General features: G+C 37.8%; 1 protein-coding gene across 1 annotated transcript in view; it reads right to left on the bottom strand.

Annotated features, from left to right (window-relative positions):
• Positions 1 to 2,908: 2,908 nt before the first annotated feature.
• The window catches only part of dnm3b (dynamin 3b), a 29,952-nt gene continuing 9,490 nt past the window's right edge, over positions 2,909 to 23,370 (bottom strand). Inside the window, exons 7-21 of the mRNA XM_059343862.1 lie at positions 22,527 to 22,687; positions 21,439 to 21,581; positions 21,129 to 21,264; positions 19,992 to 20,059; positions 18,939 to 19,077; positions 18,628 to 18,714; positions 17,433 to 17,503; positions 17,173 to 17,227; positions 15,539 to 15,652; positions 11,273 to 11,382; positions 10,384 to 10,498; positions 8,019 to 8,183; positions 7,612 to 7,844; positions 5,560 to 5,733; positions 2,909 to 4,575 (exon numbers count right to left, since the gene is read on the bottom strand). Coding sequence (XP_059199845.1) covers positions 4,533 to 4,575; positions 5,560 to 5,733; positions 7,612 to 7,844; positions 8,019 to 8,183; positions 10,384 to 10,498; positions 11,273 to 11,382; positions 15,539 to 15,652; positions 17,173 to 17,227; positions 17,433 to 17,503; positions 18,628 to 18,714; positions 18,939 to 19,077; positions 19,992 to 20,059; positions 21,129 to 21,264; positions 21,439 to 21,581; positions 22,527 to 22,687 — 1,814 coding nt within the window. The 3' untranslated portion in view covers positions 2,909 to 4,532. The remainder of the gene's footprint in view (positions 4,576 to 5,559; positions 5,734 to 7,611; positions 7,845 to 8,018; positions 8,184 to 10,383; positions 10,499 to 11,272; positions 11,383 to 15,538; positions 15,653 to 17,172; positions 17,228 to 17,432; positions 17,504 to 18,627; positions 18,715 to 18,938; positions 19,078 to 19,991; positions 20,060 to 21,128; positions 21,265 to 21,438; positions 21,582 to 22,526; positions 22,688 to 23,370) is intronic.

The raw sequence follows: 23,370 nt of genomic DNA, 5'->3' as shown, positions 1-23,370 counted from the left end.
CCGTTGCGCAGTTCAAACTGAGTGTCTGTTGGGAGCGCTCGGTTCTTGGAATGTGGATGCGCCAGTGGGCGGTGCTTCCTGTGAGTGAGGTATTGAAGCAGGGTAAGAGAGGCTACTGTGCTTTCAAGTGTTACTATACTCATGATATTTACGAGTCATGATGAAACAATGGCTTTATAATCAGGTACACCTGAATGATACGCGAGTCACCGAGATGTAGTGTCTAGAAGTTGGATAACACGGAAGCTGTTTCAGCAGCTATTGCCTTTTTTTTTTATTTTGAAACTTTATTAAAGCAACATGGTGCAAAACAAGACAATACACCAACAAAACAGAGGCAAGCTTTCATACAAAAAAAAAGAAATGTTCTGACTCCAAACCCAGTTTTGTTCACTTTCTATAGGAACTGGAGCAATACTGCACTTCTGTTAAATGACTTAAGAGCAAGAAGGCTCTGAAAACTGACTTTGTTTTGGACAAATACTTTATTGATCGATGAATCATACATCATGTTTTTATTTATTTATTTTTTGTTTTGAATCTCTGTTTTGGAATTGATGTCTGATTTTGTGTGTGTTTTTATTTCTGTAACCCCCTGCCAAATACTGTATGTATTGTAAATTGTTATTGTGAATAAAAAAATAAAAAAAAAACATTATTTTTTTTTAAAAAGGTACAGCTCTGCAGCATCCGGGAAGAAAAAAAAGCCACACATTGTGCAAATTAAAGCGTTGTTGCAACGGCATCAGCCTGCAACAGTGTTGCATTAAAACAAGCATCCTGAGCTAATCGGGCCGTTGGGGTTCACTTTCCACTTTTCAGAACAGAACATGCAGTACCGGCTAGAAACCCTGCCTCCAGAGATAATAAATGCATGTTTATGTTAAGGTCACTAGAGGGAGCCATCTATGCAACATTCAAAAAAATATTTTGAAACTCTTGTGAGGGAAAGGGACATAATATAATTTAATAATAGATAGGCCTTTACCTTTTTATCAATATGCCACCTGTTGTTAATCATTTTAGTTCCTGTTTTCTACTTGATTGGGCTCCACTGAAAACAAAGTGGTTGTTTGTGCAAAAAAAAATGTATGCTTTATGACAGATTTGCTATATTACTAAAATAACTGTACATTCAACTACACCTCTGCTGCCATCATGTGGCTGAAAATGGAATTTAATTCCTCAGTAATCCCATTGGTTTATGAGAGGGGTTTCTTTGTCTTCCACAGTATGCATAGTAGTGTAGTCTATACACATGACAAAAAAAACATTGCATAAACTGGTTTAGATATCTTTTGATTTCTAAAGCAGAAAAAAACATTAATATTTACTCTGTTAACACCTGCAGTAGGGGTTTGATCCTCACTACATCAAATCCTGTGTTCAAATGGTTTAAGGAGAAGTTTGGCTGTTTTAGTGTCACTTTATTTACTTTTTTATTACATAGTTTTTGAGCCATTTTTCTATATATGTATAGACTACATTAAAATTAATTATGTTACTGCTGTTTTGTGGTTGCTGACTTTGCTTTAGCCCCACAGTTATGGTCCTTTATCAACCATTCAGGTTTTTGGACATTGGTAAAAGTTTTATTTGTGTGTTTGTTTTATATGTTATAATTATATTTTGGGTTAACCATATATATCTGTCTGGTTTAACATATTGTACATGATTGGACCAGTGGCAGAGGGTGCAAGATGTTAGCATTGTTTTACTAATCCAGATATTTGTGATGAGGGAGCTCAGAGGTTCATTAAAGTTACAAGTTCTACATTATTAACTATTGTTTCATCTTTGAAATCAATGTTATAGATGTGTTATGTATTTGTACAACACTGCCTCACACCCATGGAAATTAGTGCCATCTCCTGGATAAAATAATTTCCTAGCAAGTGAAAATACCAATAAAAATGTATTAATAGTCTTCAGATTCATTATTAGACATGTGATGTAAATAATTCATTTGGTACTTTATGTGATTATAATACAACTTAAGTTTATTTTCTGCCCAGAATTCACTTACAAATAGCAGTAATTGTACTTTGCAGAACATGTGAGTTGCTGTCTCGATCAGTTACTTTGCTTGTATTATTGTGTGACTTTGGTGAATCTCAATTAACACTTAAAACAAGTCTCACAATAACACAAACAAACTAAATAATCGAAACAGCGATAGACAAGGAATTCCCTTGTTCTGGAAGGTTAAATTACTTTAGACCAGGGGTCTCAAACTTGCGGCCCACGGGCCAGTTGCGGCCCTCGTGACGATATTTTGTGGCCCTCACTCTGATATGAAAGTTAAATGTGAGTTTTATATGAATGGCACTTTACCATTTTGTGTGTGGAAGGTCCCTTTATTTAGCGCAAGCTGGAGCTTTGTTTCACTGGTTTCTATGACGACATTAACAAAAGCTGCTACCGGACCGTTTGTCTAATAATTCTGTGTACTTTTTGGGTCATTTTGTGTCTTTTTTTGGGTCATTTTGTGTCTTTTTTTTGTAATTTTGTGTCTTTTTGGTCATTTTTTGTCTTTTTTTTTTGGTCATTTTGTGTCTTTTTTTTTAATTTTGTGCCTTTTTTGGTCATTTTGTGTCTCTTTTTAAGTAATTTAGTTTTTTTCTGCCATTTTGTGTCATTCTTTTTAGTAATTTTGTGTCATTTTTTTGGTCATTTTGTGTCTTTTTTTTAGTCATTTTGGTCATTTTGATACTGCCTCCAGTGGCCCTCAGGTAATTTGAGTTTGAGATCCCTGCTTTAGACTTTAGAGAGAGCGAAGATGTCAAGGCAAAATATTGTAAATATAGCATAAACTCAAACTGATATATATACTTGGGGCATACCGACTGCCATCTCCTGTAGGTGATACTCAGTGGCTTCAACAATAAAGACTCTGTTGACAAAGTGAGACATTATGAGGAAGAAGTTTATTGAGGAGCGATACAGAGACACAGAAAATAACAACTGATGCAATTCCCCAGTTTAATATTACGCCCTCTGCTAAATAATACCATCTCACTACAACTGGAATCATTATCGTTGTTGGTCTTCAGCAGATTTGTATTTTTTTTTTTTTTTCAACTTTCCAATTCTCTTTCTACATTTAGCTTTGGCAATATAGAATTGTAATTCATGCCGGTAAGGCAGTCTAAATTAGAGAGAAGAGAGCATTTAGAGACACAGAGAACGATTAAAGCGCTAGGATCCTTGATGAGGTCTTAATAGTCCACAGGTACAGTATCTCCTTATCATTACCTATATACATCAGAACACAGTTTAGGCCCACATACACAATAACAAAGTGACAGAGAAGCACTTGAACATTGACAACACCACCTTAAGCTCTGATGGAGACGCTGACTGACTGACTGACTGACTGACTGACTGGCCTGGATGAGTGAGAGTGAGAGAAATAGGACAGGCTAGAAGAGTTGAGAAAAGAGAAAGAGTGCTAGTTTGTGATGTGCATGGAGTTGCATGTTTCAAACCTGAGAAAAAGGCTAAATGGAAACATGTGAATGCATCATTGCTGTTTGCCACTTTTTTTTTTTTATTCCTTCTCATGAGTCAGCATCTGAATCTGAGCTTAAGGCTGCAAGGGTCACAACTTGACCACTGATACAGCACAGGTGGACACCTATGACGAGGTTAAATGCATTATTGAGGCTGTTTCCATATAGAGAATACTGAAGGTGCTCCTCAGCCTTGCTATGTGTGTATGGCTGCTACTACAACACAGGAACAACTCACAAAAGTCCAACATTAAATTTGACCCCCGAGGGTTTTTATGATTCATCATTAACAGCTTTGACCATGAAAACAAATACAACTGAAACGTCAACAAACGTGCAGACGGACAGCACATGCACACACGTCCTCACACACTCGTACACAGAGTTACTCGCGCACAAACACCCACGTACACACACATACTAAGATACAACTTCTGTTCCTAAGAGAACGTTAAGCTGATAATTAACACTGAAGGGGGCATTATACAATAAATTAATACAATACTAAATCAAACCCAGCCTACATATAGGCAAATTAGTCCCTCCCCCGTATACATACACACACAACACACGCACACACACTCTACACACACACACTCCCATGCAATAAAAGCAGCTTATGTGCCATGCTGCATTTTGGAATGAGTAGGGCAGTACGACTGCTGAGCGTATTTTCATGTAGAAGCAGCAAGTGGCTGACCTGGTGAGGGGTTTGTGAGGAGGAGGAAGGGGGGGCAGAGGATCCAGGGACTGATACCGGGTAGTGGATCTGCTAAGCAAACCTGGACCACAGGCGAGCAACAAGCGCACATACACATACACCACAAGACAAGTACCATACTGTACATAGATATATGGACATCGTCACCTGGCAGGAAATTGAGGGTCGAGGGGTCAAAGACTTCAGTGTCTGCACTAAGGAGAGACCAGGACGGCAGAGCCATGGCTAAGAGAGGAGGGATGGAGTGGATGAGGGGGCGGGCGGGGGGAGATAAGTGGATGAGGAACCCATTTAGATGTTTATGGAGGGGCTTGTCTTGTAGGAGATGGCGGGGGCCGCCGGCTTGGGTCGAGAATGAGTGATAATGTGTAAGGAAAAGTGTCAGGATAAGGAATTCCCAAAGAACGGGAAAGGAGAAATGAGAAGAGGGAAAAAAGCACATAAGAGATAAAAGTAGACATGAAAAGTGATTAGTATTCAGTCTTCACAAACTTTTACAATAACAGAGTCAAAATTATTGATGTAAGGATCATTTAAAACAACAATGAGCTGTTAGACGTGAGGCTCCACACGACTGTCACATATGTGTGCTAAAGATGAAGCTATTGCCAGCAGCCGGTTAGCTTAGCTTAGCATCAGAGATGGGCAGTATTTCAATTAAATGTATTTAAAATATGTGTTTAATAACTTTTGAGTATTTTGTAATTTGTATTTTGCTAGACAGAAAAAATGCAATATGTAACAAAAGACTAATTGTAGTATTTTCAAATGACAAAATACTAGTATTTTTTAGTAATTAAATATATGTTCTCATACCGGTAAAATGTATTTTATATTGATACAAGTATCTACTTGCAATTTACAAGAAGACACTTTTGTGCCTATCTAAAGCATAAAGACTAAAGCAGCATTTTGTTGAGTATTTTATTATTTTATGAACAAAACACCTATAGTTTCATTTTTGGATCGATATTGTTACACAACTTAGAGAAGAATAAGTGCTGATATTATAAGTCATCATGGTCACCTGCTCAACTGTTGTTAGCTGGCTTACAATAGAAAAGTAGATTATATTTGAAGGCTGAGTGACAGTTATGGAGCAGTTAATAAGAGCAGCTGAAATTTAATTCCACAATTCCTGTCTTCTTCAGTTTATCAATAATAGTCTTATATTTCCAGTTACATGTAAAAAGATTTTTTTTCTTGATAAATGAGCAAAATATGAGATGTGATTTGGAGATTATTTTCACGTTGGTCTTAATCATCCCCCAAACACTCATAAAGACACCACAAGAGACAGATAAGTTATGTGAAGGTTTTATTTACCTGGGGATGCTAGGAGGGGCCCTGTTAGGGCGGCTGGGAGCTTGAGGGCTGTCAGCACTGTTATTAAAGGGCCCCAGGGGTCCTGGGCGGTTTGGTGGCGGCGGGGCCCCTCGGGGAGCCGGGCGCTGGCCTGAAGACATCCTCCTGGGGGCAGTGGGGCTGGCTGGAGGAGACCTGGAGAAGAGAAGGGATGCCGTATTGAACAGAGAACTAAACTAAAACTAAAAAATAGTTAGGTAACACTTTACAATAACCATCATTTATAAATGATAAATAGATAGTTTATTAATGTTAAATCATCATTTATAAATGGTAAATAGATAGTTTATTAATGTAAGTTAATAGTTACTTTTCCATTAACAAACAATTTAATTCTAATTAAGGCAACACTTTACAATAACCATCATTTATAAATGGTAAATAGATAGTTTATTAATGTTAAATCATCATTTATAAATGGTAAATAGATAGTTTATTAATGTAAGTTAATAGTAACTTTACCATTAACAAACAATTTAATTCTAATTAAGGTAACACTTTACAATAACCATCATTTATAAATGGTAAATAGATAGTTTATTAATGTAAGTTAATAGTTACTTTACCATTAACAAACAATTTAATTCTAATTAAGGCAACACTTTACAATAACCATCATTTATAAATGGTAAATAGATAGTTTATTAATGTTAAATCATCATTTATAAATGGTAAATAGATAGTTTATTAATGTAAGTTAATAGTAACTTTGCCATTAACAAACAATTGAATTCTAATTAAGGTAACACTTTACAATAACCATCATTTATAAATGGTAAATAGATTATTACAGTTTATTAATGTTAAATCATCATTTATAAATGGTAAATAGATAGTTTATTAATGTAAGTTAATAGTAACTTTACCATTAACAAACTATTGAATTCTAATTAAAGTAACACTTTACAATAACCATCATTTATAAATGGTAAATAGATAGTTTATTAATGTAAGTTAATAGTTACTTTACCATTAACAAACAATTTAATTCTAATTAAGGTAACACTTTACAATAACCATCATTTATAAATGGTAAACAGATTATTACAGTTTATTAATGTTAAATCATCATTTATAAACCGTATATAAACAATTTACAATGGTAAATACATAATTTATTAATGTTTAACTAGCTGCATCATTTATAAATGACAAATACATGGTATATTAATGTAAGTTTATAGTTACTTTACCATTAATAAACAATTAAATTATAATTAATAGTTTATTAATAGTTTTAGTTGCACTCATTTTAACATTTTTAACGCCATATTAAGTATGTTAATGATTTTGAAATGATTCATATTTAAGAAATTGGTTGAAAACATTTAAAGATTAAATATTTATAGCACTTTGTAAATGGTTAATAATTGGTCTATAAACCATCTATAAATATTACTTAGTTGGTTATTGTAAAGTGTTACCAATAGTTACAGGATGCATGTATAGTATATGATATGTTTAACCCTGTAGAGTCTCCAAAAGCTCCAAATCATGACTTCTTCATGACATCCAGACTAGAAAACAAAGCAGCGTGGAGCCCTACTGTAAATTTACCTCTAAAGTTCTGGCTGTAAACTCCATGAGGCCAGTTTCAGTTTGATGATGATATACCAAGTAAAACTGGAGACAAGCTCAAATATATTTAGTATAAAATGATAGAACTGGATGTAACCCTCTTATATGTTAGATTTGCAAACTTTGTTCACATTTGAAACATTTAAAATTCTTCATTGAGCATGGTAGTGTTTTGAAAGTTAAAAACAAAAAACCTGATTCAAAATCACATTTTATGTTGTTTTTTTTCTTTGTTTCTTTTGGATTTAAACTGTTGCTCCAGTAAGTCAGGATGAACAAATAATTATCAGGTCATATAGGTGAGGTTGTGCTGAAAAAAAAAAGACCAACATGGCATTTAAACATTTTTTAAGTGGTGTATACAGGCAGGATGAAAAGGATTTAAAAAAGGACAAAATAGCCCAAGACTCCATTGAGTTAATTTAGTAACTTTACCTGCGACCACCTTTGTCTCCGCACCAGGAGTTGTCGACAGGCGGAGGCAGGGGGACAGTGATGGTGGAGGTGGAGATATCACCAATAATGGCCAGGGCCTCCTTCAGGGCCTGGTGGGTCCTCAGAACCTCGTCCCTCCTCTGGGCCTGCTCCTGGGACTCGTCCATCAGGGCGTTCTGGTCACCTGCAGAGTACAGCTGAGCCAACAGCTCTGCATTGATGAAGTCCTTCACCTAGTGGCAGGAAGAGGTGGTGCAGGATGATACATCAGGATGGTGAAAATTAACAAAAGCACATTTAATCACTCAAAGCTTATCGAGTCACTATGAGTACTATTTATAATAACAACTTTTATACAGTAACAGCATATAAAAGCTGTTTTCAACATCAGAGTAATCTTTTCTTACATTGTTGATCATGAGATGCATGATGGTCTTGGGCATGAGGTCACGGATGCACTTGTTGACAATAGCCATGTAGGAGTCCACCAGGTTACGGATGGTTTCCACTTTACGCTCCAGCTGAGGGTCCATGGAGAAGTTCTCTTGGGTGGTGGTGCTCTCACTCTCAACCTACAGACAGGGAGACAATAAGAAGTTTTCTTTTATACAAATAAACACAAGAGAGAGAGAGGGGCATGAGCAAAGAGAGGCCCATATTTGCAAAAGATTTAAAGTATTGCTCTGCAGAAATAAATGTATTTTATGTATTAAATAATGTATTTATTTTAATGCTTTGAGCACCACAAGCTGTGTTCCATCTAGTTCCATTAGATTTGAAAGAAGGCAGGCATCTCTGCAGTGGACATCTCCGACACCCTGCAACTCACATCAAACAGTCTAGATCAGACCTGAGCAGCGTGAAGTTACCCAGAAGTTAGAAATCAATACAACCGCAGTGCTTTTATTTTGAAGGTGATTTACATATGTGCATGCATGCATACGCACCTGCACAGAAACACGGAGTTAACTTGTGAAAATCACTTATTGCTTTTTGCATAAAGTGAATAAATTGCTGGTTTACCGCATAACGTACATATTGCTCTATATTGTTTTTGTGGTTTGAATGTATGTTGTGTTTAAAATAAATGGAAAAGTGAGATAATGATTGGAGTTTTTACTATTTTTTACTGCTATATTTGACTTATTCCACATTAACATAGTCTTATTATAACATGTATTCTTACCAGCAGCAGCTCAAAACCAGATCATTTACTGCATTTTTATAAAGTGATGAAATTTAACATTGAGCAGAATTAACTTCAGAGTTTTGGTCCGGCAGTTTGCAACCTTCGCAGTATCTCATGTGGCCCCTTGGGAACATAAATTGCCCACCCCTGGTCTAGATTGATAAATAGCACTTAAGGTAAGAGGAAAAATATGTTTGGTTTTTTTTGGGGGGGGAAAGAACTGTCCCTTTAGAATCTGGAAAGTTTATAAAAATATTAAATATTAAAAAAATTAGCAGTAGCATATGAGGTGTAAATTAAAATAATTATAATGTAAAAGAGGACTAATAACTAGTAACTTTTTTAAAATCACTTCTTAAAAGCCACTTTTATAGACTTATTTATTTCTATTTCATTACTTCTTTTTACTTTTTTACTCCTTTGACCTTTCATTTTCTGTGTATCTGAGAATGTCTTGTGATTGTTCCTGCTCTGTCTCTTATTGTTTTTCTATAAATGGAAGAATTGTTTTTAGCCTCATAGCATCATTCTTGTGTGATTTACTTTGTAAGCTGCTGTTTTTAAAAGGTGCTATATAAATAAGTTATTATCATTATTATATTATTATTAGTATTATTATTATTATTAGGGACCGAGCACCGAGGTGTGAGGACCCTATTGTAATTGGTCCATCTATTATTCTTATTCTTCTGGAAAATGAATTGCCTTTTTGGGGGCTTTATCATATTCCAAATCTCACCATGTTTGGAATATAAATCAATCTCCGGTTAAATATACGCATTCTAGTGGTCCCGGGAATGGCCGTGGCAAAATGACTCAACAGCGCCCCCTGGAAAGTCAAGAAAATTAAGCCCCCCGCACAGGAATGTCATACAGACAAGAAATTTGGTACATACGTGTATCATGGGAAGACGCACCAAATTGTAACAAGAACCCATACCCTAAAACGTACAGGAAGTCGGCCATTTTGAATCGAAAATGGCTTTTCCTGCTGTTTTTTGCCGTTTCCACACCACATATTTTAACAAACTCCTCCTACAGATTTAATTATTATTATTATTGTTGTTGTTGTTGTTCTTATTATAAACACAGTAAGTAATAATAATAATAATAATAATAATGGAAGTAGATGGCTGGAATGATGAGCTGAACTGAAGATTTATTTATCTTTTTATTTTATCTTGATTTAGCATACACATTTAGAGCTTTACGGACATGTATACATATCTGTGTGTGTGTATAGATATATGTATGTATATATTTATTTACTTATTATTTTTCATTTATTTATTTTGTGGTTATAAAGCCCCCCCCCCCTTTTCCCCCTCCCTCTCTCTTTCTTTCCCCAGTTATTTATTTATTAATTTTATTTTTTATCATAATTATTGCTATCATTATTGTTATTTTTCATGTATGTGCCTTCTTGTTCTATGTTGTTCACCGTTTGTCAATTAACAAAATGTGCAATAAACATATGTTTTAAAAAAAATAATAATAATAATAATGCATTAGGATAAGCAATGAAACGGTCACACAGGGGGAAGGACAACTTGAATAGATGAAGAAGAAAAGAGTTTTCTAACCGCCATGACTTTCTCAGGATAGACCCCGGCACGTAGGAGAGAAGACTTCCAGCTGTCCACATCATCCTGAGAGTCGCAGGCCAGCTCCAGAGTGCGATTGTCCTTGTACACATTCCTTTCAACACAATGACACACAAGAGTTCATTTTACACCTCATAAAGTTTTGCATTTAATTCCATAAACATCATCATTTAATCAAATTAATCTATGAGGGATTCATTATCTAAAACATGTAGACAATGTTCCCTATTGTTACAAAGTGTTCTACGAAAAGATATAAACTCTGACATCTGGAAGTATTGATAGTATTAGGTTATGTGCCTCTTTCCATGTGGGATATTTTGTTGTTTAACCCTTTCTTAGGTTTCCGAGCCAAGATGGGATGAAGAAACTGAATAACCATAAAAGTTTTTACAGGGCGTTCTGCAGCAGTGACTTAAAGTTCAGGCCTGATAGTAAACATTTTATACACATTAGTCATGTTATGGATAGGCTACAGTCATTTCAGGGCATGGTACTATATTATTATCATCAGATTACAATGTCAAGGCAACTCTGTATTTATAATAATAATTCACTATCAAAAGTGAATTATTGATAACAATTATTTTCACTTCTTTGTGAGTTTTGAACACATGAGACATAAAAGGCGAATTTCTTAAACGAAGCTGCAGATTTTCCAGTTTTGTCTTATGCATACATGCATGCATACATACTGTACAAAACACATAATCTAAAACATATTTCAGCCACCGCACCAGCACACAGGCCTTGAACTCTCTAACTCCATCTACTGCATGGGGTTGCTGTCAAAAGTCTCATTTTTGCAGTTTTATTTGCAGCCACATAAAAGTAAAAGATATCTAAATGTTAAGATCTCACAGCTGACCTTGACTCTGTGTTGAAAATACAGAATATGTGCTTGCTGGACATGAAACTCTTCTCCACATCGCGGACCTTCAGGTTGTCCAGAGGGAGCATGTACTTCTTCTCCTTCTCCTGTGAATGAGGAAAACAGAAGGTATGGATCATGAGCTTCAGCTTCTATGACTAATGCAGCTTGTATTTTTTTTATATATTTTTTTTAATTCTTGTGCAATGAAATTGGCGCAAATTGGCGCAAACAATATGTGCATAATAGAAAGGTGAAACCAGGTTTTTGAAGACGGAGAGAGAGGGGGTAAGGGGAGAGAAAAGGGGGTGACAGGAGGGAGGAGGAATGGGGGAGAAAGGAGAGTGGGTGGAGAGGAGGGGGGGGGGAGCAGAAACAGAGAAAGAAAAGGGAGAAGGAGAAGGAGAGCACATGTGGAAGTCATTACAGTGTGGGTCAAGACACAGTCGTTCTTCACGGTGAGTTTTGCAGGGGAGAGCTGGTAGCTAAAGGCTGCGTAAACTGAGTTAGAAGGGGAAAACGCACAGAAATGTGAGCACTGGAGGTCCGGCCCTCAAACATCTTCCTCTGAGGTAGAAGCTCAAGCACGGCCACGACACATTAAAGGAGGCCTGTGACGGATGCTTCGGCTGGAAGTTCTTCATTTCTACACTCAATCCGAACCTCCATCTTTCTTAACTCTGTCTTTTTTCTTTTATCCCTCCCCCTCTATATTTTCTCAATATTTTTTCTTTCCATTCCAGAGGGGCCCACTTCCTGCCTGATTTTTTTTTTTTTTTGAAGAAGGAGGGAGAGAGAGCGAGAGAGGGAGAGATTAAATGACAGCCTGGCGTTAAAACTCAACATCTGGTAGTGCTTAGCAGCACACAGAGAACCAGGGAAGGAGGGAGAAGTTAAAGAGACGGCGGGTGAAGGAGGAGGAGAGTCCCGAGGAGGAGAAGAAGAAGAAGAAACGCTAAAGTGGATTTGCAAAAGATTTGCAGAAGAGAGCCAACATCTGGAGCGAAGGTCCGGGAAGAGGTGGTAGATGGTCGCAGGTAAGAATTAAAGAGGATGAGCGGAGACGGAAAAAAAAAAAGACTGCAGACCTTTCTGGGTTGTATTCCCCAAGGGGTCACTACAGCCCATATATGGTCACACAGGTCCCCTCCCTCTTCCTCTCTCTTCCTCTCCCTTTCTCACTCGCTCACTCCCCCCCTTCGTCTCTCTCTTTCCCTCTTTTTTGTAATATCCCCTCCCTGAACGTGCAGCCAGTCTGTCCCAGTCGTCTGAGCGAATATGCCACGTCAAGGCTGGATACTCTTCATGGCCGGCGTGACCAAAACGGACCGCGAGGGGACCCAGAGCTCAAACGTCTACCAAAACAAATAAACACGCCAAGAGACGTGCACCAGAAAGGCTGGGCGAAGGCGGCGGATGAGGCGAATCGCAGTTTTTCTGAGGGTTTTCGATAGATGGGATCCTTGCTGCCAAAATGGAGATGGGGGCGAAAGGGAGGGCACAGACGCATCTGGAATGGCAGAAAACAGCACACAAGGCCTGGCTCTTAACTCCGGCTCCGTCCACCCAGTGTTCAGACTACCTGTTCATTATCATACTGGTGTACAGTAGTCTGCACATTGGTTAGACTGGGCATGGACCCTCTTCTGTCTGCTGTCTTTCTGTGTCGCTCTCTCTGTCTCTCTGTTGGCATTTCAGGTCTCCAAGATGTGTTTTTTTTTTCATCTGTTCCTTCCTTCTCACTCTTTTAATCTACATTATAATCTGTATGTGATCTGTATTTTGTCCTAAATGCATTCTAACACCCACCACTTCCTTTTCACGTCTTTTTTGGAATAAACATACATCACCGATTTTCAACACTAACTGCAGATTTGACAACTTGCTGTGAAAACTGAGATGTAAAGAATTCAAAATTTTAATCCACGATGAAAAAAACTCAACAAAATGGCGAGCTCACATAATTTATAGCATGAATGAGTAAGTGTGCAGGCTGCTAGCCTGGTGCTCTGATGAAGATGTGGTCCATTGGAAGGAGGGGGGGGAGGAGCGAGTGTGGCTGCAAAGCATCTAACGCAGGCCAAAGGAGAGAGGGCCAATCAATCAAGTGGAGTTTGAAAATACAGCCAGACACCTCCAGTGAAGTTATTATAGTGGGTGGCCAAAATGGAGTTGGGAGACTCAAGGCAAAGGACACTAAACTAGATTGCTGTGGTGTCAAATAACTGCAAAAAGCTGGTAGGAAAAGTGTTCTGCAGATGGTGCAGGGAATACATCAGTGCACAAAGAATATATGTACACAGGATATGTTATATTCTATTGGTCACTTAAATGAGATTCTATTTAGGTTAACAATTGTGTTGTTGGATTGTTGTGAAAGTCAAAGACTGGACATTGGAATAATATGCTTTAAATTGAGCCAAAAGAGTGACTCAGTGTCATGAAGTGATAGCTGCTTACGGAGTTTAGGGTCAGACACAGAAACAGAGTGGGGGGGTATTGATATTTAATAGAGGGGTTTCTCTCTGCCCAAACATTGGCGGCTGATGTTTGGATTTAAATCTTGTGATTTTCCTGCCAAGAATGTGAGCAGTTCCAAAGTAACTGCCAACCACACCAACAGAGGGAGGGAGGGAGGGAGGGAGGGTGTGTGTGTGTGTGTGTGTGTGTGTGCACGTGCATGTGACTATAGAAAGTTCACGGGGTGTAAAAACAGAAATATACAAGGCGAAGCCAGCGGAGTCTATAATTTCCTACATTACCACACTAACGTATCAAATGACATTCTGTAGACCCGGAGCTGAGCGGCCCATGTGCTGTCTGAGGGCTGAGTATGCGTCCATATATTTTGGGTGTCTGTGAGTGAACATTTGGTTGAGATTGGGACGCTTCCAAATTTGCAAAGAAGAAGCGAATGCCTGAACTCCCAGTGGAAAGAGGTGGGGAAGGAAGAAAGAGAAAAACTGAGAGACAAAGGGAAAGATGAATGGAAAGAAGGAGTAAATGACAACAATCAGGGCCAAACTCTTCATAGGCTTAAGACTGACTCTTCAACAAAGGCTAAATGATTACAAATAGTAAGTTAAGTTGACCACATATAAAAATCCAGGCTGGAGAGCACACTATTGAGTTTTTGCACAAAATCTTTACAAAATCTACTCTGTCGATCTCTCTTGGAACTGCATCCTGGCATGAGACTAAACAAGGTCTGATAAACAAACAACAATGCAGCATCAACACCAACTGGCAGAAGGAGTTGCAGTGTGTCTGCCTATCTACACTTGCTGTGCAGAATATCCTCCAACCTGTACAGCAGGCACAGACAGGCAGGTAGACATCAGCCCGCCAAGTGAGCCAGCAGGACGGATCACATGCTGCATCCTGGCGACGCAGAGCTCTGTGTGCTTTCCCTCAAACCAGTATGTCATTGTTGGTCTTTGTCATGTTTATGACGCAAATAAAAATGATACATTTCCTTGAAATCCTTGTCATTTGTTTACCATATATGAAGTTTATTGCCATTCTGCACAACATTAAAAAGTCGTCAGGGGCTTTTTAAAGATGAAATTAACTACATAATGAGCAATTCTGCAAAGAATATTTGTACTTTTATCAACAATTTAAGAAATTTCGTTCCCACCAAGAGACATTAAAATTGGGGCTGGGTGATGTATATCGATAACTTTATCTATATCCATATCTATATTTATATTTAAATTATTATCTATTATTAAAATCTATTTTTTAAGAGTGGCCTGAGTACAGACTAAGCAAGTGTATAGAAATACAAACACTACAAATAAGTTAGCACAAAGCAAAATGCAATGAAAAAAGAAAATAATATAATTTCCTATATCATTTCTATTGCAATGTCAAAAAATAAAAATAAAAAAGCCATAGAGGCCTTGTTTACATGGAGTATTCAAAAATATGTTTTACCATGTGGTTGTTTCTTTTAGACTATTTATATATTGAATTACCAGAGAACATGATCTATTGTGAAATATGTATGTACTATATGGAGCTTCTTTCTAGCTATGTATAGTAAAGATGTCAAATTCACAACCTTAAAAGTCCCGACAGCTCGTTTAAAGGCAGTTTCTGAACATGAGCTGTGTGAATTTCTCTACGGATTGAGTGCTTTGACACTTTCACAGTCTTTATATAGCACCTAGACCTGCTTTAAAAAAACAATCCATAGGGGACCTTTCACAGTGATTTGATCCCTTGTTATAATAAAAAATATTGCTGCTTTAAACTCACTTCATCATCCTTGAACCAGGAGAGGCTCTCTGCAGTCAGCACAAACCAGTACTCTTTGGCTCCTCCCTTCATGATGCTGATGTTGTTGATGGTCAGCCAGCCTTTGCGAATAACCTGAGGGGAGGGTAAGGTAAAACAGTCAGAAATTGCTTTAATGTAAAAACATATATATATACAAAATAAAATAAAATAAAATAAGAACAAGAGGATAACAGAAGCTCTTCATCCGTGATTATTTAGATTAAAATACCAACTCACCCACCTCTAAAACAACAACACATCATGGCTAAAGCTAGCCCAAATCAATCTGTGCAGGTAATCGATGCATGAACTGCGATGAAATGTGTGTGAAGGTCGGGTTAGGTGTGTCCTTGTGCCTCTGTGACTCACTCCGAGCCGAGCATGTGACTGTGTGTCAGTGCAGTCTCATTCAAGGAACTGTGTTCACAACACCACAAGCACAGGCCAGTGTTAGCTTGTTAAGTGACCATTGTGTTAAGTGCTTCAAGCACACAATAAGGCACGTGTGTGTCAACTGTGTTAGGTGTATTAACCCTACAAGCCCTACAAAAACAGGCCTGTGGGCACAGTGCCAAGTGATTATTAGGTTAGATTACTGTCAGTCTTGCACCGCCTAAGACTTACTAAGGAGGTTACCCAAATCACTACAAAGCCTTTCTGTCATAGGCATCATTATATGGCTGTTTGTGCCTGGATCCATGGCAGGATATGAAAATAAATCATATTTCTAACACTTTTTTGTCTTAGAGATGATATTTTAACAGCCAAAACAAGAAGATTTATAATTTCTATTTGTCTAGCTGGCAACCCCCTGTAGTCTGCAGACGCTGGTGGGTGGAGGGGGTGTTAGAGAGTAAACGGTTAGAGAGTAAACTCTTACAATCAGGCCTGAAGCGGGAGGAGAGGAGGCCTGCAACAGGAAGGAATGTGGGGCGGGCGTTTAGAAACCATGTGGCACTAAAAAAAAAGGGTAACTTTTCTAGTGCAACTTGTCTTAAAGAAAATCACTTTCGGTTACACGGCCAATTTGCCATTCTTGACCCATCAAGAGTAGAAAACGGGACAAATGACAGGTTCAGGTGCTGGAGAGCACCACACAATGGGCAGAAGTGTTACTGCAGGCACAAATGACATTGCAAACCATAACCCACAATGAGCGATACTCACCAACAGACACCCATAAGAGGGCAGCTGAGATTCTCACTAAGGGATGGGGATGAAATGCAAAGTGGCACCTTGATGACACAGGAAGGGTTCAAACAAAGGGAAATGTCTCAACAACAACACCAGTGATGATGGTGGCATAAAGTAATAGAACCCAATGTGATTCTTTTACTGAGATAAAATCATAAAAGAAGCAAACAAACCACTGTACACAACTGGTGCCCAACTAAACATAATCCACCATGCATAACTCAAATATAAAATAATAATAATAAAATGTAAAAAACACAAGGCTAAAATGTTTTTACATAAAATAAGTGCAATGCAAAAGATTTCTGATCAGATCTCTGTCTGCAGTAGCCGTCCTGCTGCTGTGTGGGTGTGCAGTACTCCCTTGACCTTGTGCTCCACTGTTTATGTGTGACATAGAAGACGTGACAAATGCTCACCTGGTTTGTTGCTGAACTCTGGCTCTTATTAGTCTGACTGCTCCTCTGCTGCGCACTGCGGTGGAGGAACAACAAAAGGAGACACGGGATCGTGGGGAGGGAAAGGTGAATGTAGAGGAGAGAAAGAAGGAGATAAAAAAAATATGACAGGGGTAAAAGGAGATCTTTTAAATATTTGTTTTCACCAGCCTGACATGTTTATTCATAAATAATTCATCATGCTGACTGAGGCCAAGCTAATAGATAGATGGAGTCTTTACTTAGCAAAGCCAATGAAGTCTTCGTGGTTAGTGTTGATGTACGAGAGCTGGATGTCTATCAACAGCAGAACCTGAAAAACACATTTACCATGAAGTGAGTCACTCTCAATGGAACATCGTGGTTTGATATTATGGGAAAGACTTATTTATTTACTTGACAAAAGTTAGCTGAGAAAATTGATACCACTCTCTTGTTTGCTGGTTATCTTAGCTCATATAAAGCTACTGCTAGCAGCTGGTTAGCATAGCTTAGCACAAAAACCTGGAAACACATAGCAGCTAGCCGATCTCTGTCCAAAGGTATTAAAAACATGTTGTTTGCATGTTTACACACACTGTAAATTTGTGAGATAACTAGCTTTTTCCAGTTGTTATGCTATGCTTAGCTGACCAGCTGCTAGCTGTAACATCATGTGTAGCTACTGTGCACAAGTTCGTAAGGTCAACATGTAGCAGCTGGTTAGCTTAGCTTAGCATAAAGCTAGCTTGTTCCCGTCCGGCACATAATAACCAAAACGTGCTATTTATATACTTAACTTTCATAAAATGTTAGTGAGCTTTGGAGATGGTGGCATGTTTTCGTTACTTTTGGACAGACCCAGACTGGCTGTTTCCAGTCTTTATGCTATGCTAAGCTAACCAGCTGCTAGCTGTAACATCATGTGTAGCAACTGTGCACAAGTTCGTAAGGTATACATGTAGTTGGTTGCAGCTGGTTAGCTTAGCTTAGCATAAAAACTGTGAGCCTGTCTGGCACATAATAACCACAACATGCTATTTTTAAAGTTCGCTTTTGTACAGATTAAACAAACAAGATATAACATGTTAGTTAGTGAGCTTTAGAGATGTTGGCATGTTGATTTTTACTTTTGGACGCAGCCAGACTAGCTGTTTACCCTGTTTCCTAAGCTGAGCTAAGCTAACTAGCTGCTGGCCATAGTTTTATATTTACTGTTCGCTTGCTCTACAGACATTAGAGTGGCATTGATCTTCTTCAAATAGGCTTGTTTAACAGTATGTGAACTAGTTAATAGTTATCTATTTGGTTAATTGGTACCTTCTTTGTAATTGCATAACAATTACAGTGACAGATATGGATACAGAAGTGGCTCCTAACACATGTGTGCATCCAAGTCACAGACCTTCCCTCACAAACAAATGCTTATGGCCATAATATCAAACTAATGAGTGTTACCTGGTCTTTGGCCCGACTCTCTCTGTCTCGGATATGAGAAGTCACAATTCTTTCAGTTTCTTCGCGCAGCATGGGGAAGATTTCCAGCTGAAAACACATCACACAGCTTATCACTCATTCACATAATGAGGAATGTGTAATAATGAATAATAAAAGTCAACCTCAGAAACAAACTTTCACCACTGAGCTCATCTTTCTTTTTATAGTTGAAGTTTCTTTCATTCATCCATCCTTTATCAACTTTGCTTTCTTTGTTTTTTCTCCCCACTTTCATTCAAACTCACCACACTCCTATAAACCAAATAATTTACCTTGTTGGAGCACTGGCGTACGGTGTTAATCAGTTCCTGGATGACCATGTCCACACACTTGACGCAGGGCCCCTTCAGCTTTATGACCTGCTTCTTCACAATCGCCTCAAACGCCATGTCTGGGGTGAAAAGTCCAGTCCTAAAGCCCACCGAGGAAGAGGAAAAGAGTACAATTTTGATTAAAGGTGATTTCCCTTTTGAATAACATCTACTCAAACATTATTGACTCTGGTTTGACATACATCAGTGACTTTGATCTGTATTTTGTTTCAATCAGTAGTCATAGATTTTTAAATTGTTTATAGTAAATATTGGATCTGGTGTTGTTTTTGGAGGGAATTCGGGCTAAAATGTGGTGCTTCTTTAAATGTCTGATGATTTCTCGCTTGGGTGGCAATTCTTTTGGTTGTGGTGGCTAACCGCTGCTGAGCCAATATAGAAACACAGACAGAGGCTGAGCTGAACTTAAAAAAAGAAAGACAACATGTTCCTGCTTTGTTCATAAAATCCCGTCCAAACCATGTATTTTTAGGCTTTGGCCAAATTCAGACGTCTATTTTTTACATGTTGTGATGTTTCCCACATCAACATTAATGTACAGTACCTGTCTTCAGGCTGTGAATAAATTATGTATACTTTTATAATGCAAAAAGTGGCTGGCATATTGTGCAACTTTTGAGTGAAAACGGATGAAGCTGTGGTACAACCACAGACTGCTTAAAAGAACATCACCATGACGTCAACAACTGGCTTGTTGACTACGGTTTTGAAGACTTGAGTTTGGCATTTATGTTGTGGTCTTCTTTTTTTGTTTTTTGGAGCCAGAAATTATCATATTTGGACGATAGGGAGGAACTGTTGGGAGGATGCTAATTTAATAATGTGAACTGAAGTAATAAATCAAGTGAGAAGTAGGGTCATTTTCTCATAGATTTCTGAAGATCTTTTTGCAACTGGTTTAGTCACCCCCTACTGGTCATTAGAGAAAAATGCATGTGTAAAGCACTCAAGAAGGTGTAGAAGAATGTTTTAGTTAGACAGGTGAATTCCTACCTGATACCATGGATGTTCTTGATGGCATAACTGATCTCACGACGCATCTCCTTCTCATCACACTCCATCTGAGGGGAACAGAGAGGAGGTATTAGACAGAGAACAGAGAGAAAGGATGACTGACATGAAAAAGGATAATTATAAGATTAAAAAAAGAAAGGGAAAACAGTACCAAAAGCTGTATTTGTAGCATGAGTCTGAACATGTATTGATAATAGAAGCTATTTAGAGATCATGCAAGAGAAAACCACTCAAGAGAGAATATAAGAGGCTATTACACAGAGGAAACAGTACAAAGAACAAAGAAAACAAAGGAGGAAATAGACAGAAAAGTCTAGAAAGTGCCATTTAGTTTTATATTCAGACTGAAAAAAGGCTACTGGGGTTGCCATTATTTCATTTGTTCCCTGTGCTTTTGTTCCAGGAGTTCAGTAGCGATGAGCGTCACTATCTTCAAGCGAGACAACATAGGGCAGATGCTGTAGCTGTCATTGAGGACAATGAACTCTGTATTTTTCTGGGAATTTGAAAGTTTTAGCAACCTGTTGGGAGTATAAACTCTACAATTAAAAAAATGAATTACACGGTTCCAGCAGAGTTTCAATATATTTAACTTTGACTACTTTAAGCTAACAAATTGGGGGAAAAAAGCCATTTGCATTTGAAACCAGTCAAATATCAAAAATTGCACGAGTTTGCGAGTAAAATATGGATGTTGCTGCAAAGAAGCTACAAATTCTTGGAAATTGGATGCTTCACACACATCTATAGGAATCTATCACCTATTTAAGTGGGTTTGCCCATGTTTAAAAAGCCCACACGGTATTCTTATTTCTATTATTTATTATTTTATTATTCTTTTTTATTTACTTATGTAGTATTTGTATCGTTTTTAAAAGAAAACTTTGTTATTGTGTATTTAAGTTTCCTTCTTTCGTTAGTTATTTATATTTACTATTTGTGTTGTTTTACATGGTTTGGGGCATATGTTTGGAGTCCCAGTAGTTATATGTATGTGTTATTATGTCTGAAAATAAATAAAGATAGTGTTGGAAAAAAAAAAAAAAGCCCACACGGGTGGAAAAAGGGTATTGTTTTTTTTACAGTTCCATCATCTTCTATGTGCGACATTATCACCTTGACCAGCTCAAAGGGGAAACGCTCATGGAAGATGCGGTTGATTTTCGCTCCACCCGACAGCTCCACTGTGTCCACCTGATCCCCTGAGCCCTCGATCCTTTTCTCAAAGTCCACAGAGAACTGCTGCACCATCCTGAAACAACAACAAAGAAAATATGATAAATAAAAGATCAGCAATGACATCTGTCAACGAATATAGTACCAACGGATGCCATGGGGGAGGTCACATATTTTTGCAGAATGCAGAGTTTTTAATGACGTAAATCGAATGTAAAGGCTGTTGTTGTGAGAAAAACGGAGCACTGACTGCAGCAGCTGCTTGGTTTTGCGGGATGGGTCATCGGGTCGGTATCCCCGGTATTCCTCGGCCTCCTTGTCCAGAGCCAACAGCTGGGACTGCAGCTTGCTGCGGAAAGCTGGCAGGGTGTCCCGGATGTGGTTGGTCAATTGCTGTGGAGACACAAACCAGCAGAATTAAGCAACTTATAATCACATAGGAGCATTGTAGAACCTGATAATGTAATAAATTCCCGATAATGTAATAACCCCGGTAATGTAATAACCCCGATAATGTAATAAAAATCTGCACTTGAGTCCATTGAAAATAATGTAATAAAGTGCATTTCCCAATAATGTTATACACTTTTTTTTTATCAATAATGTAATAAAGTATAACATTAATGGGAGGTTATTACATTATTAGGTTAGCCTTCATTTCGCAAGTCCTGATAATGTAATAATTCCCCAATATTGTAATAATTTAATAGCAGAATGTTTATTAACTTTTGACCCGTTCATCCGTTTTTCACAAACGAGGTATCCATGACGACACACGAATGCATTCAACAGCTTCTTGAAATCAAAAGGTGCTTGGTGTTATACTTTATTACATTATTGGTAAAAAAAAAAAAAGTGTATTACATTATTGGGAAATGCACTTTATTATATTATCGGGAAGTTATTACATTAGCAGATTTTATTACATTTTCAATGGACTCAAGTGCAGATTTTTATTACTTTATCAGGGTTATTACATTATCGGGAATTTATTACATTATCAGGTTCTACAAGCATCATTAGGTGTTTTATGTTATTGGCCTTTTGGCTGTACAACAAATGACCAATTAAGACTTCACGTTTCCTTGTAATCACAGATAATGTAACATTCCTATAGGAACAAAGCAGATAAATGTGGAATGCCTGCCTGAGTGAAAACCTAAATTATTAGTAGCTGAACTAGAAAGAGCGAGTGCATTTTCCACCCACTTTCCAGTCTTGTATCACCCACAGTGATGTGCAGTACAATGGAAGTGGAAAAAAGAAAACAAGGCCGCCCTCTTGTTAATTATGTAAAGTGCACTGTGGGAAAGCACCACAGAGTAAATCTATGATCACCTCGTTGAGCACTCTCTGCAGTCGCGGGGTGCCCATTTTTTCCGCCATGTGCCTGTACGATGGGTGAGAAAAGAAGAACTTCCTCTCAGCCTCCATAGCCATCTTGATATCTTTCTTCCCCTCGATGTCTTTCTGACTGCGATTCACCACTCCGATATAACCTGGGAATGAATAAACCAAGACACAAATTGTGAGAAATAATGAATGATAATCCTAGGAGACAAAGGCAGAGGCAGCACAAGTAAAAGAAAACACAGAAAAATAAGCAGTTGAAGTGAAAGAGGGAGTGTGAGGAAAGTTATTGGACAGTCAGATAAAAAAGACGAGAGAGAATTTAAAGGTGAAAAGAGAAAGAAGTACAAAAGCCAAAGTGAATCTGAATGACACAGCTCACTTTATTGTATGCCACACGCACACGCGCACACACACACACACACACACACACACACACACACACACACACACACACACCACACACACACACTCTTGTACTTCTATCTTTGTGAGGACCCTCATTGTAATAGTGAATTCCCTTGCAAGGTTATACTAGTTTTGGATTTTTCATCAGTTTTAGTTTTAATTTCGTTGTGAATTTTTGTTTTCAAATTCAGTTAGTTTTAATGAGTTTTTAGAGTGAGTTTGCTAGTTTTTTTTGTTTGTTTTTTTAAATGCTTTAGTTTTAGTGTAGTTTTTGTTAGTTTTAGTTTTTTGTAATGGGGTATTTGTTGGGTGGGGGATTAAAAGAGGTCACAGTAAATTTTGCCTTCAATTCCTTTGCCTGATCCATCTTCATTATGTATGAAAAAAAAGGTTGACAAAGACGAAAATGAAGGACATTTTCACT

The sequence above is a fragment of the Centropristis striata genome, chromosome 11 (genome assembly GCF_030273125.1).
Source record: "Centropristis striata isolate RG_2023a ecotype Rhode Island chromosome 11, C.striata_1.0, whole genome shotgun sequence".
Taxonomy (NCBI): Eukaryota; Metazoa; Chordata; class Actinopteri; order Perciformes; family Serranidae; genus Centropristis; species Centropristis striata.
The sequence above is the reverse complement of the archived record's forward strand: the minus strand, read 5'-3'. Positions and strand labels throughout refer to the sequence as shown.